The 12,760-nt window shown below is 43.6% G+C and overlaps 1 protein-coding gene across 1 annotated transcript in view; it reads right to left on the bottom strand.

Annotated features, from left to right (window-relative positions):
* The window catches only part of fras1 (Fraser extracellular matrix complex subunit 1), a 562,738-nt gene that overhangs the window by 61,385 nt on the left and 488,593 nt on the right, over window positions 1-12,760 (bottom strand). Inside the window, exons 59-60 of the mRNA XM_078543632.1 lie at window positions 9,642-9,847; window positions 5,799-5,955 (exon numbers count right to left, since the gene is read on the bottom strand). Coding sequence (XP_078399758.1) covers window positions 5,799-5,955; window positions 9,642-9,847 — 363 coding nt within the window. The remainder of the gene's footprint in view (window positions 1-5,798; window positions 5,956-9,641; window positions 9,848-12,760) is intronic.

Raw genomic sequence — 12,760 nt, 5'->3', positions numbered from 1 at the left:
CAATATTATTAATGAAACAATTAAGCCAACAATGTTTGCACACATTTAACCACGTGAGAATGGGAAGGAACTATTTGTGGTCTTTTTACTGCCTTGTTTACACCCTAAAATAGCAGCAGCAGTAAGGAAATGGGTCTGCCTTTAGTATTGCTCTGCATATTATAGTGCAAGTCTATAAAGGCTGAAGTATAAGAGCATAGTGATTATGCAAAGCCTTTACAATACACCAGCCAGACCACACTTGAAGCCCTGCATTTATTTCTCACCTGCGCCTATAAAACATTAGCTGGAGAGAGTGTAGAGAAGTGTTAAAAATAACCCAGGCCCCAATTGATGCCTTTGGGACAGGGTTTTGACACTTACCCTGTCCCTGCCCACTTGAAACCTGCTCCCAGTTTACTCCACCACATGTAATAGAAGGTTTTTACTGAGAAACAATATAGCTGAAGAACATAAGAAATAGGAGCAGGCCATTCAATCCCTCAAGCCTGCTCCACCATTCAATAAGATTTTGGTTGATCTGATCATGGCCTCAACTCCACTTTCCTGCCTGCCTTCTATAACCTTCACTCCATTGTAGAGCAAAAATCTCTCTAACTCAGCTTTGAATACATTCAATGACCCACAGGGTAGAGAATTCCAAAGATTAACGACCCTCTGAGAAAAGAAATTCCTCCTTATCTCCACCTTAAACGAGAGACTTCTAATTCTGAATGCTGGTTCTCAATTCCCCTAAAAGGGGAAGCACCCTTTCAGAATCTACCCTGTCTAGCCTCTCAGAATATTATATGTTTCAATATGATCACCTCTCATTCTTCTAAACTCCACTGAACATAGAACCTGCTCAACCTTTCCTCATAAGAAAACCCCCTCATCCCAGGAATCCACTAGAGAACCTTCTGTGAACTACTTCTAATGCAAGTGTGTCCCTCCTTAAATAAGGAGGCAAAAACTGTACACTGTACTCTAGGTGAAGTTTCACTAATGCCCTGGAGAGTTGCAGCAAGGCGTCCCTACTTTTATACTCCAACCCCCTTGGAATAAAGGCCAACTTTCCATTTGCCTAATTACTTGCTGTACTTGCATGTTAACTTTTTGTGATTCATGTATGGGGACACTTAGATCGCTCTGTACCACAGCATACTGCAGTCTCTCTCCATTGAAATAATTATCTGCTTTTCAATTCTTCCTACCAAAGTGGACAATCTCACATTTTCCCATATTATATATTTAACATCCGTATATCTCTTTGCAGATTCCTTGTGCCCTCCTCAGAACTTGCTTTCCTACCTATTGTTAGCAAATTTGGCTACAATAAACTCTGACCCCTCATCCAAGTCATTAAAAAGATTGTAAATAGTTGATACCCCAGCACCGATTCTGATGGAAACCCACTAGTTACAGTTACCCAACTTGAAAATGACCCATTTAACCAGTCTCTCTGCTCCTTGTTAGTTAGCCAAACCGCTATCCATGTTAAAATATTACCTCCAACCTCATATGCTCTTGGTATAGTAACATTTATGTGACACCTTATTGAGTGTATTTTGGAAATCCAAATATACTACATCTACTGGTTCTCCTTTAACCATTCTGCTTCTTACATTTTCAGAGAACTCTAATAAATTTGGCAAACATGATTTACTTTTTATTAAAGCATATTGACTCTGCTTCAGTATATTATGATTTTCTAAATATCCTGCTATGTTTCCTTAAAAAAGCATTCCAGCATTTTCCCAAAGACAGGTGTTAGGCTAACTGGCTTATTGTTTCCTGTTTTCTGTCTTCCTCATTTCTTGACTAGAGGTGTTACATTTACGGTTTTCCAACCTGCTGGGATCTTTCCAGAATTTAGGGAATTTTGGAAGATTACAATGAATTCACTAATTCTGCAGTCACTTCTTTTAAGACCCTAGGGGCAGGATCTTCCCCCCCATCAGGGGGGTTGTGTGGGAGTGGGCAGGTTGCCGATCAGCACCCCCGGTCAGGGGCGCGCCTCCATTTTACGTGGGCGGGCCAATTAAGGCCAGCCCAGCGTGACATCCGCCAGGAAGCGCTATGCGCTCCCTGTGTACGCGGGGGGGAGGGGGGGATTCCCTCAGCTTGGAGTGCGCGCGAAAGAGTGCACAGATCTCCCTGAGGCAAAGTGCTGCCTCAGGGAGATCGGCTCAGGTTTGAAGGTTCCAATACAGAAGGGTAAAATAATCACTGACATGTCCACTCATGTGCCACTGTCACATCAGCTGGGACATGTCAATTTCTTTCATTTCATGAACATTTTAAATCCCTCGTGAAACCTCATCCCGCCCGTGGATGGGGTTTCATGTTTTTTCTAAAGGCCACCTGGCCTCCTTGCCTGCCCGGCAACCTTAAGGTTGGGCAGGCAGGTCCATCAATTACCCTGATTACTTTTTTAAAGGCCTTAAGTGGCCATTGACAGTTCTGCGGCACACAGCCGAGTTGGCTGCATGCCCGCCAAACTGATAATCTAAATGACGCGCGGTGATGTCGGGAAGCACGCCCGATGTCACCCCGCGTCATTTTGCGTATCGGCAAGTGGGCCCCACCCCCATTCACCGACCAGAAAATGCAGGCCTATGGTGCAAGCCATCATGTCAGGGGACTTGTCAGCCTTTAGTCCCATTAGTTCTCCCAGTACTCTCTACTGGTACATTTTCTCTAGTGATAGGTTTAAGCTCCTTTCTCCCTTCTGTGCCTCGATTTTCTGCTATTATCGAGATACTTATAGTGTCTCCTACCATGAAGATAGATACAAAATAATTGTTAAATGTCTCTGCCATTTTCTTTGTTTCCCGTTATTAATTCCCCAGTTTCAACCTCTAAGAGACCAATATTTACGATAGCTATCTCTTCCTTTTTATATAACTATAGAAGCTCTTACTATTTCTTTTTATATATCTTGCCAGTTTACTCTTACATTCTAATGTTGCCCTCTATTTTATTTAGCCCTCCTTTGCTGGCTTCTAAAATTTTCCCAATCTTCTGGCCTACTAATACCATCCTTAACTTTCTTAGTTAGCCATGAGTAATTCATCCTTCTCACAGAGGCTTTCTTTCTCAATGAAACATTTCTTTGTTGAGAATGATGAAATATCTTATCTGTCTGCCACTGCCACAACTATTATATTCCTTTTTATTTACAATCTTACTTTTTAACCTATTTCCCCAGTCTACTTTAGCCAACTCTGTCTTCATACCTTTGTAATTGCCTTTATTTATGCTTGAGACACTAGTTTCAGATCCAGATTTCTCACCTGCAAACTGAATTTGAAATTCTATCATGTTATGATCACTCTTATCCAGGATATCGCTTACCATGAGGTCATTAATTAATCCTGTCTGATTACACATTACCAGGTCTAAAATAGCCTGTTCCCAGGTCAGTTCTGGAATGTATTGTTCTGAGAAACTGTCCTAAATACGCTCCATGAAGTCACCCTCAAGGCTACCTTTGCCAATTTGATTTGCCCAATCTATAAGAAGATTACAATCACCCACAATTATTGCAGTATCTTTTTTACAAGCCCCCATTATTTCTTGATTTATACCTTGTCCTACAGTATAGGCACTGTCAGAAGCCTATAAGCTACTCCAACCAATGTCTCCTTTCCCTTGCTATTTCTTATCTCCATCTAAACTGCTTCTACATCTTGATCTTCTGAGCCAAGATCATTTCTCACTACTGTACTGATCTCATTATTTATTAATAGAGCTGCCCCATTTCCTTTTTCTTTCTTTCTAAAATTCTGAAATGTCAAATACGCTTGAATATTCAATTCCCAGCCTTGGTCACCTTGTAACTATGTCCCTTTAACAGCTATCATATCATACCCATTTATTTCTGTTTGTGCTGTCACTTCATCTATCTTGTTTCAAAAGCTGAAATTCAGATAAAGAGGCTTTAATTCTGTCTTTTTACCACCTTTTTCTATTCTGGCTCTATTTATTGGTGCACTCTTATGTTTGTATGCTCTGCCCTTTCCTGTCACATACTGATTATCAATACCTGCAGTGCCACCCTGCGCTATTGCCATGTTCTTTCTCATTAACCTTCTAAACCTCCCCTCATGTGAATCCCCCCTCCTCCACACTATTTCAGTTAAAACTCTCTCTACAGTCCTAGTTATTTGATTTGCCAGAAGACTAATCCCAGCATGGTTCAGGTGAAAGCTGTCCCAACAGTACAGCTCCCTCTTTCCTCAGTACTGGTGGCAGTGTCCCATGAATCAAAACCTATTTCTCCGCACCAATCTTTAAGCCGCACATCAACTCTCTAATCTTATTTATCCTAATTTGCTGGACACTCGGGTAGTAATCCAGTGATTATTCCCTTTGGGGTTCTTTTTTTAATGCAGCCCCAAGCTGCTCATAATCCCTTCAGAAAACCTCTTTCTTAATCCTACCCATGTCATTGGTACTCACATGGATCACAGCAACTGGATCTTTCCCTTCCCACTCAAAGTTCTTCTCAAGCCTGAAGAGATGTCCATCACTCTGGCACTGGACAGACAACACAGCCTTCGGGATTCGTGCTCTTGGCTGCAGTGAACAGTACCTAACCCCCAAACTATACTGTGGTTTACAACTACTATATTCCTTTTTATTCCCCCACTTGAATGGCTCTCTGTACCACAGTGCTGAAATCAGTTTACTCATCCTCCCTGCAGCACCTCCAATCCTCTACACAGTCTGACCCAAACCTCATACCTGTTTGACAAGTGCAGTGGCTGAGGCTTTTCCAGTGCTACCTTCTGGATCTCCACCCCTGCCTCACTCTTATTACACACTCTTGTTCCTGACCATAGACCAAATCTTAACCCAATGGAAGTGACTGCCTCCTGGAACCAAGTGTTGAGGTAACTTTCCCCCTCCCTAATGCATCACAGTAACAAAGTTTAGACTCTGGGTCATCAACTCTGACCCAAAGTTCATTGAGCTGCAGACATTTACTGCAGATGTGGTCACTGTAGATCATATTTGTGTACATCAGCGCTACAGCTGCAACACATCACCTGTCCTGCCATCTCTACTGTATTCTGCTTAACTAATTAGGCTTTCAAGTTTTGAGATATTACTCAATGATTATTTGTAGTTATATCAACTAGTTAAGCTATAAATTTAATACAACGCTTGTATCTCCTGTGTTGTAGTTTAAGCTAATGCCCTGGTTTAGAGAAAAAAAACCCCGTTAAACTCGCCAACCAACCACCTACCTGCTCAATGAATTAATGCCTCTAGACCTCAGATCTCAGGTCTTACTGTCTGTCACTCCCTGTCTTGGACCACTCTTTGTCTTGTAAAAGACCAGAACAGCACTTCTTCCTTCTTAGAATTCCCTCACTCACCAAATTTCCGAGTTTACCACTTTGCCAAAACTGTACTCCATCAAGCTGGCCTCCATGCTACTTATTCTGTGCATTAGCAAAAGCTTCCAGTTTTTATACAAAAGAGAATTCCAAAGACAAAACAGGTGGGTGCGTTGGACACCCTGTGATAGGCCCCTTTCAAGTTGGGTCTGGACACATCATTTGTATTAAAGAGGCATAAGGCTACCAACCCTATTTTGAGGCTGTTAATGCCAAAGCGAAGGCAGTGAAAATTGACCCCCTACACCTTGGCAATCTTGATCTTGACCTTCATTTTCTACCATTTTGTAGAAGAACAATGTTCCTGTGTATAACACAATCTATAAATTACTAGTAGCTATAATGATAAGGCATAATCTACAGCCATTTAACACCTAAAAAAGATTCTTAAAAAAAAACAAAGTAACTTACCATCTTCATCATTTGTTATGGTTATAGTGGCTACATCATTTTTTCCAACTTTGGCTCCACTCCAATGATTTCCCAAGGGGTTGCCCAGGTGGAGCTGGAACCTTTCCTCGGGCTCAAAGATCGTATCATCATTTATCAACACTGTGCAGTTCTTCACCTGTTTGTTTCAAAGGTAGACATTAGAAAACAAAACAAGTGTTTCTCTTCAAGTTGAGGCTTTATTTCCGACATACTGTTTAGCTGGAGTTTAGTGCTTTCAAAATATATATTGTCTTAGGTTAAGCAGCAGCAGTCATTCTCATAAATGGAGCTCGAGTTCCCACCAACCCATTTCTACCCACCATCTAGTTATACAACCCAGAAATCATAGCATTGAATTCCTACTGCATACATCTGCCAATAGAAAGGCCACCATGCGAGGTTAATAGCAGTTTGGTAGGGTGGTGGTAGAGACCCATGCTTCAATATTAACCCGTCCTAATGAGTGGGATGGGGGGCTGTGAATTAATAATTTAAAGCCTGTGAACAGAACTTCAATCTGCCTTGAGCATGCCCATTATTATTTTTATAGCAGCGGGTTTCTTGGCATCTGACTGTCCTGCTCTGGAGAGGCAGAACATTACATGAACATATTTAAATTTGTCTCCCACTCTCCAATTGCGAACCCCATTTAAATGTTTGCAGTTGCTATCAGGAAGGGATTCGGGGCTGTGGCTTCACAAGATAAGTACCTTTTCCAGAACTTCTTGTAGGCCAGGAGGAGCTGGAGAGCTCCCACCTTGGCCCCTCAAAGAAGCTTTCTGCCTCCATTTTGCCAATGGTTCTACTCTCCATCTCCCCAAAGTCCCAATGGCCAACCTTCCCCACCCTCCCAGCTGCTGTCGATTATTGCCCAGGATCTCTGGCTGTGCCTCCTGCCACTGGTTTTTCCGCAGGCTGTCAATTTGACCATCTGCTGAACAGGAATGGAAGAAAAGAATGATAGTTAAATTTAGCAGGACCTCCTTGTCCTTGGCTTATCCAGATTATTTGGCCATTTCCGACCTCCCCATAAATATCAGGCCCTCAGGCTGACATCAGGCTTCTTTAAGAAACTGGGTCAAAATCCTGGAACTCCCTTCCTAACAGCACTGTGGGTGTTCCTAAACCACATGGCCTGCAGCAGTTCAATAAGGCAGCTCAGCACCACCTCCTCAAAGGCAATTAGGGATGGGCAATAAGTGTTAGTTTTGCCAGTGACATATCTCATAAGTAAATAAAAATTGCTTTCACCTGACCCTGCCAAGATAAGTTTAAACCATATCTTTTAGTGCCTCTGTTTCTTCTCCAACAGATTTGAGAGTCAGCAGTTAAATGCCATTTAACAAAGGCCATTTGATATATTTAACCATATGGCACCCCATTCCTTCCAAACGGAGTGGATTAAAATTGCCTGTGTACAACAGAAAGAAAGATCTCTCCTACCTCTTAAGGAAATGAGTTGAAACCCTGCCCGCTGATTTATCAATGACAGGCTCTAAACCAGGTCCTGCTCAAAGAACTGTGGGAGGAAAATTTAGTTAACCCAGAATTGCTATTTGCCAATGTTGATGTTGTCCATCAAACAACATCACTAAAAAGTGTTTATTGAGCAGGGCAACGGCCCTGTACATCTTCAAAATAGAGCCATTTAGCTCTTTATATCCACATAAGAGGACAAATGGGATCATTTTACAGAAAGCACCTCTCATTGAGTAGTGCTCTCTTAGTACTCCCTGGAGTAAGCTTCTGACTCACAGGCGAGAGTGCTACCACGGACCCAGGTTAAACACTGAAGGACTGCTACATTGTCCTTTTTAGGTGAGATGTTATACCAAGATCCTGCTTGATTTTTCATGGGGACATCAAAGAGTCTATGGCACTCTTTGAAGAACTGCAAGGAGTTCTGCTGGTCATTTTCAGTCCTGAAAAAAGTGCTGCAAACACGGGTGCATGCTTCAAACAGCCCACAATAGGGCCTCATTAGTATCATTTGGGTGAGCTGTCAGGACCTTTCACACCACTGCTGGATAATCCTGAGTGGTATAGGTATGGCACCTATTCATGTCTGCCCAAAATCAACAAGGAGGCAGGCATTAAGATCTTAACATATGTAAATAAAGTGATCATGAGGAATGTCTGAAAAATGCCCCAACCCAATATGTTGATCCCCAAAATTGGCTCTTATTGTGTTTGATTGCTGTGCATGTAAAACATGCGCATTGAGCTCCAAACAAGCTTGTGGGACTTCACTGCATGAAAATTGGCTGCTGAATGTTCCCATTTAACAACTATGACTACACTTCAAAAGCAATTCATTAGTTGTGAAATGCTTTGGGACAGCTGCTAGCTAAATAAATTCAAGTTTGTTCTTTCTTGATGTTAGTGTATGTCTAAAAATGTTGAATAAACATTTACATGGAAATAAGTGTTTACAAGTTCTAATTCAACAGATGCACCATCAACAGACATATTGGTTTTGCATTTCTGCCACAAACTTTACTGTGCCAACGCTTTCATTCTTTTTAAGAGGTTACCAAAAAAGAGAAAATCTAACCACCTCCCCATGACATTCAAATGTATTACCAGATCGAATCCTCCACCACCAACATCCTGGGCTCACCATTGGTCAGATTTCCATCCCAGATTTTATGGGATTGTCCCAAAATTGAGGTGATTATTTTGTGTCCCAGGTTGTATCTTGGCAGGACTCTGTTCTTCCTATTTTTAAGACCTCTAAGTTTTGCGCAAGCACAGTATGCATCAGTGCATTTGCACTGTTTCCAGCTGCCTGACCTGACAGGTTTGCCAGCACCTCCCCCACCCTCAGTTTCACCAGCAACCCCTGCCTCCTCATACCCCACACCAAAGTGCCCCTTAATTTTTTCCCCTTAAATTTGCTCACCCAAAGTCAGACATGTCTTTGCCAGCCACATAAATGCTGTGGCTACAAGAACAGGCTGGCTTTTCTGTGGCAAATTACCTCACTCCACAAAGCCTGTCCACAAGTCAGGAGTTTGATGGAATACTCTCCACCTGTTTGGATGAGTGAAGTTTCAACAACACCTGAGGAATTCGACATGATCCAGGTCAAAGCAACCAGCTTACACAGCACCCTATCCACTATCTTAAACTTCCTTCACTATCAGCACAATGTGGCAGCAGTGTGTACCATCTACAAGATGCGCTGCAGAAGCACACCAAGGGTGCTTCAACAACACCTTCCAAACCCACAACCTCTACCACCTAGGAGGACAAGGGCAGCAGGTGCATGGGAACACCACCACCTGCAAGTTCCCCTCCAGTCCAGACACCATCCTGACTTGGAATTATATCACCGTACCTTCACTGTCGCTGGGTCAAAACCCTGGAACTACCTCCCTAACAGCACTACGGGAATACTTTCACCGCCTGGACTGCAATGGCTCAAGAAGTTGACTCACCAATGTTCCCTGCATTTCTTTTGAGCATACAGTCAATTTCTTTAAGTACACAACCATGCAGAGGCGAAATTTAAAGCAGCGCTCTTGTACCTGGCCTGCATGGTAACGTATGGGATGCTGCATAGCCATGTGACTGCACAGCTTAGAGGGAGCATTGCTTACCACCATCTTCGCAAGGGCAACCGAGGATGGCCAATCAATGATGATCTTTCCAGTGGTCATCATAACCCATGAATGAATTTAAAAATGTTTCCCCACATCAAGATGTCTTTGTGAAGGGCAGAATGGCACAAGTACTATGAAGCGAACATTTCTGTCCAATTTGAGGGAAATGACAAGTAAGCAGATGATAAATGCCTGGACAAGTTAAAAAGAAGTTTACCTTTTCTCCCTTCTGGAATGTAAGGCGTGAGTCATCTGAATTCCTTCTTTCTTCAAAGTCTTCCATCACTTCTGCAGTCAGCTGTCGAGTATAGCATCTCACAGAGGACTCATAGCTGAGATCACCAGTTCTGATAATAGGAACATGTAATTCATCTTCCTTCTCCTTCACTCTGTAGATATCCTTACCAAACTGCATGCTAGGAACTGAAATATTAAGTAAGGCTCTTTAAATTACAACAGCAATAAAGTAATTCTGTCTAATTTTAGGTATACCAAGCATACCCTCCTTTACATTTTTACTATACATTTTATACATTGCAGCTGTAATCTTAATTCAGTGAACAGGCTGGCAACTATGATTTTAATACAGCCCTTTGTCGTAATGATGTGTTCTCACCAGAAATATTAACTTGCACCTTCTCTCCACAGATGCTAACTAACCTGAGTGTTATTAACATTTTCAGTATCTACAATACCTATTTTTTGCTTTACATTAATACTCCTTTTACCTCAATATGGCATACCAACTCATAACAGCACATACACCAAGTTTATATGACTTGGGAGTAGGATATCACCTATCTTGCATTGTCATATTCATATTCATGTTTGTGCTCAGCATGTGTTTTCCCCAACACCTACCAAGCAAAAACCAAAATCTTTCAATCCATGTAGGATATAGAAAGAAGACGACCTGTTGTTTTCCATCCCCCTGAACAATGCAGATAAACAGAGAGCGAGAGAGAAAGCCAGAGAAAGCAAGAGAGAGAGAGTGTGTGGCCCAGAGAGAGAGACACGCAGAGATAAAGAGAGAGAGAGAGAGAGAGAGAGAGAAAGCCAGAGTGAGAGAGAGAGAGAGTGAGTGAGTGGCCTAGAGAGATAGAGAGAGAGATAAAGAAAGAGAGATAGAGAGAGGAAGCCAGAGAAAGATAGCTAGTGAGTGGGCGAGTGACCCAGAGAGAGAAAGAGAGAGAGAGAGACAGAGAGAGAGAAAGAGAAGGGTCTTGGGGCTAAGGAGACTCCCCACCTTATCCAAAATGGTGCAGGGATCCTGGGTCCACAAGTCTCGTTCCTATTTCCAACAGATCCTATTTTCGGTGCAGGAAAAGGGGCGGGATATGATTTACACATGAGGAAAACCCAAACCTAGCAGGGTCATTTGAACTCAGCGCTGAGTTCAAACAGACCCCATTTTTGCTGGAGTGAAGTCCATTTTCTGCAATGCATGACTTACAATTTATGAGAATAGATGTGAATGTTCATACAAGGTAGATAAGTTCTGTGGAACTGTCAAGATGTCAAGTTATATAAATCCCCTGCCCTTTAAATTTGGAAAAATCTAGCCTACTGTGTCTCTGGGCGACATTTTCTGGGTGTTTTGGTGGGGGGGGGGGGTGGAAACGAAAATGGCTCAACCCCTGGAATTAAAGTCAGCCGGAAGCTGACTCACTACGTGTTAGCCCGTAACATGCTGCAGACGGACTAACTTGGTGAGCAGTAGGACTTCCCCTCCTCACTCGGAAGGAAATTCTGCCCTTGGGAGCTGCTGGCCAATCTGATTGGCTAGCAACCCCATCAGTCCCAGCAGCAGTAGAGCTGTGTAGTGGGCACTACCAGTATTGCAGGAAGAAGGCCCGAGGAAGGTAATAGCTGCCCAAGAAGGTAACTCCCGAGGTTTTAGGGCAGGAAGGGATCTCAGTGCCCACAGAGCGGGGGAGAGGGTGGTGGGGGGCTGGGTACTGTCGGACAGGCATCGCGGAAGTGGGGGGGTGACTTTTGGGGGGGGCAGTGCCTCTGATGCATGCAGGGCCCCCCCTCCCTCTGAATGCTGTGCCCCTCCTTCCTTCCTGTCCATTTCTCATGTAGGCTTTTAAAAATGCCTGCCCACTCCCACTCGATTTCCCATGCCAACCGTGTAACCGCCTGCCTGGCGTATTATGGGGTGAGCTCAAGGCTGGACGGGAATGTGATGGGCTAGCCACCTGAACTATTTTATGTGCCCCCCTCCCCGGCAGAAACTATGGCCATGGGTGCATGTAAAATCCAGTCCCCAGAGTTGAAAAAAGAAAACGGTGCTTGCAGTTTCAATGGCTTTTTGTTGACATAACGCTAAGTACTATCATTATACTATTATTAGTGCTCCACTGCTTCCACAACCTATCATTATTACAGTGGTGGGGGATGGGGGGAGGGCTGTAAGTTCACAGTTTGGTTGACAGCTCCAAGAGGTTAGTTAAGGACTAGCTGTCTTTATATGGGGCTTTGAATACAAATGTTTGTTTTTATAAAGCATTAAGTACTTGAGGAAATTTAAAAGTATTAAATGGGCTTTTATCAGTGAGTGTTTTTTTACATGCAGTGAAGTTGGTAACAAATGCCTAGAACTTTGTTTTATTTCATCTCAGCTTCTGAGGTCTGCCTAAGGTGGCTACTCGGTGAGTTGGCATGGAGGGTGTGAGGGTAAAGGGTGGTGGGTGGGAGGGCATGGGTTAGCATGAGATGGCACTAAGTTGGCATATTGGCTCTAAAGGGTTACGGGGATGAGTGGAGGGGGGGTCACGGGTTGGCATAGGAGCTATAAGGAGCCATGGGGATCAGTGGAGGGTCATAGGTTGGCATGGAGGTTATGGGGGCCATTGGGGTTGGGTGGTGGCATGAGTTGGTATTGATGTAGCCTGGGGAGTGTGTTGGGATTGAGGGGTTCTGAGTGAGGTTTAGAGGGCCTAATATTAAACCACACAACTGGGACTCCCAGTGCACCAAGGCGGGCCTTTTAACCAGGCTGCCTTGGCACTCAGCAGCCACCGTGGCTGCCTCCAAACTGTTTTCGAGGTGGCAGCCCCAACTCCAGCATGCACTCGTTCTCCCTCTCCCCCTTGGAATGAAGATCCCGTTATTGGAGACACTTTTTCCCAAGGTGTGGTCAGCCAGGAAATTTCTTGACACTGCACCCGCCTCAGGAGTGAAAATCCGGGCCAGAGAGAGAGAGCGGGAGAGAGAGCGGGAGAGAGCAAGACAGAGCGAGCGAGAGCAAGAGAGGCAGACAGGCAGAGAAAATAAGGAAAATAACAGCGCATTAAGAACAGGGTAGGTACCGGTTTTCTTTTCTTTTACTGG

The sequence above is a fragment of the Cetorhinus maximus genome, chromosome 1 (genome assembly GCF_964194155.1).
Source record: "Cetorhinus maximus chromosome 1, sCetMax3.hap1.1, whole genome shotgun sequence".
NCBI lineage: Eukaryota > Metazoa > Chordata > Chondrichthyes > Lamniformes > Cetorhinidae > Cetorhinus > Cetorhinus maximus.
The sequence above is the reverse complement of the archived record's forward strand: the minus strand, read 5'-3'. Positions and strand labels throughout refer to the sequence as shown.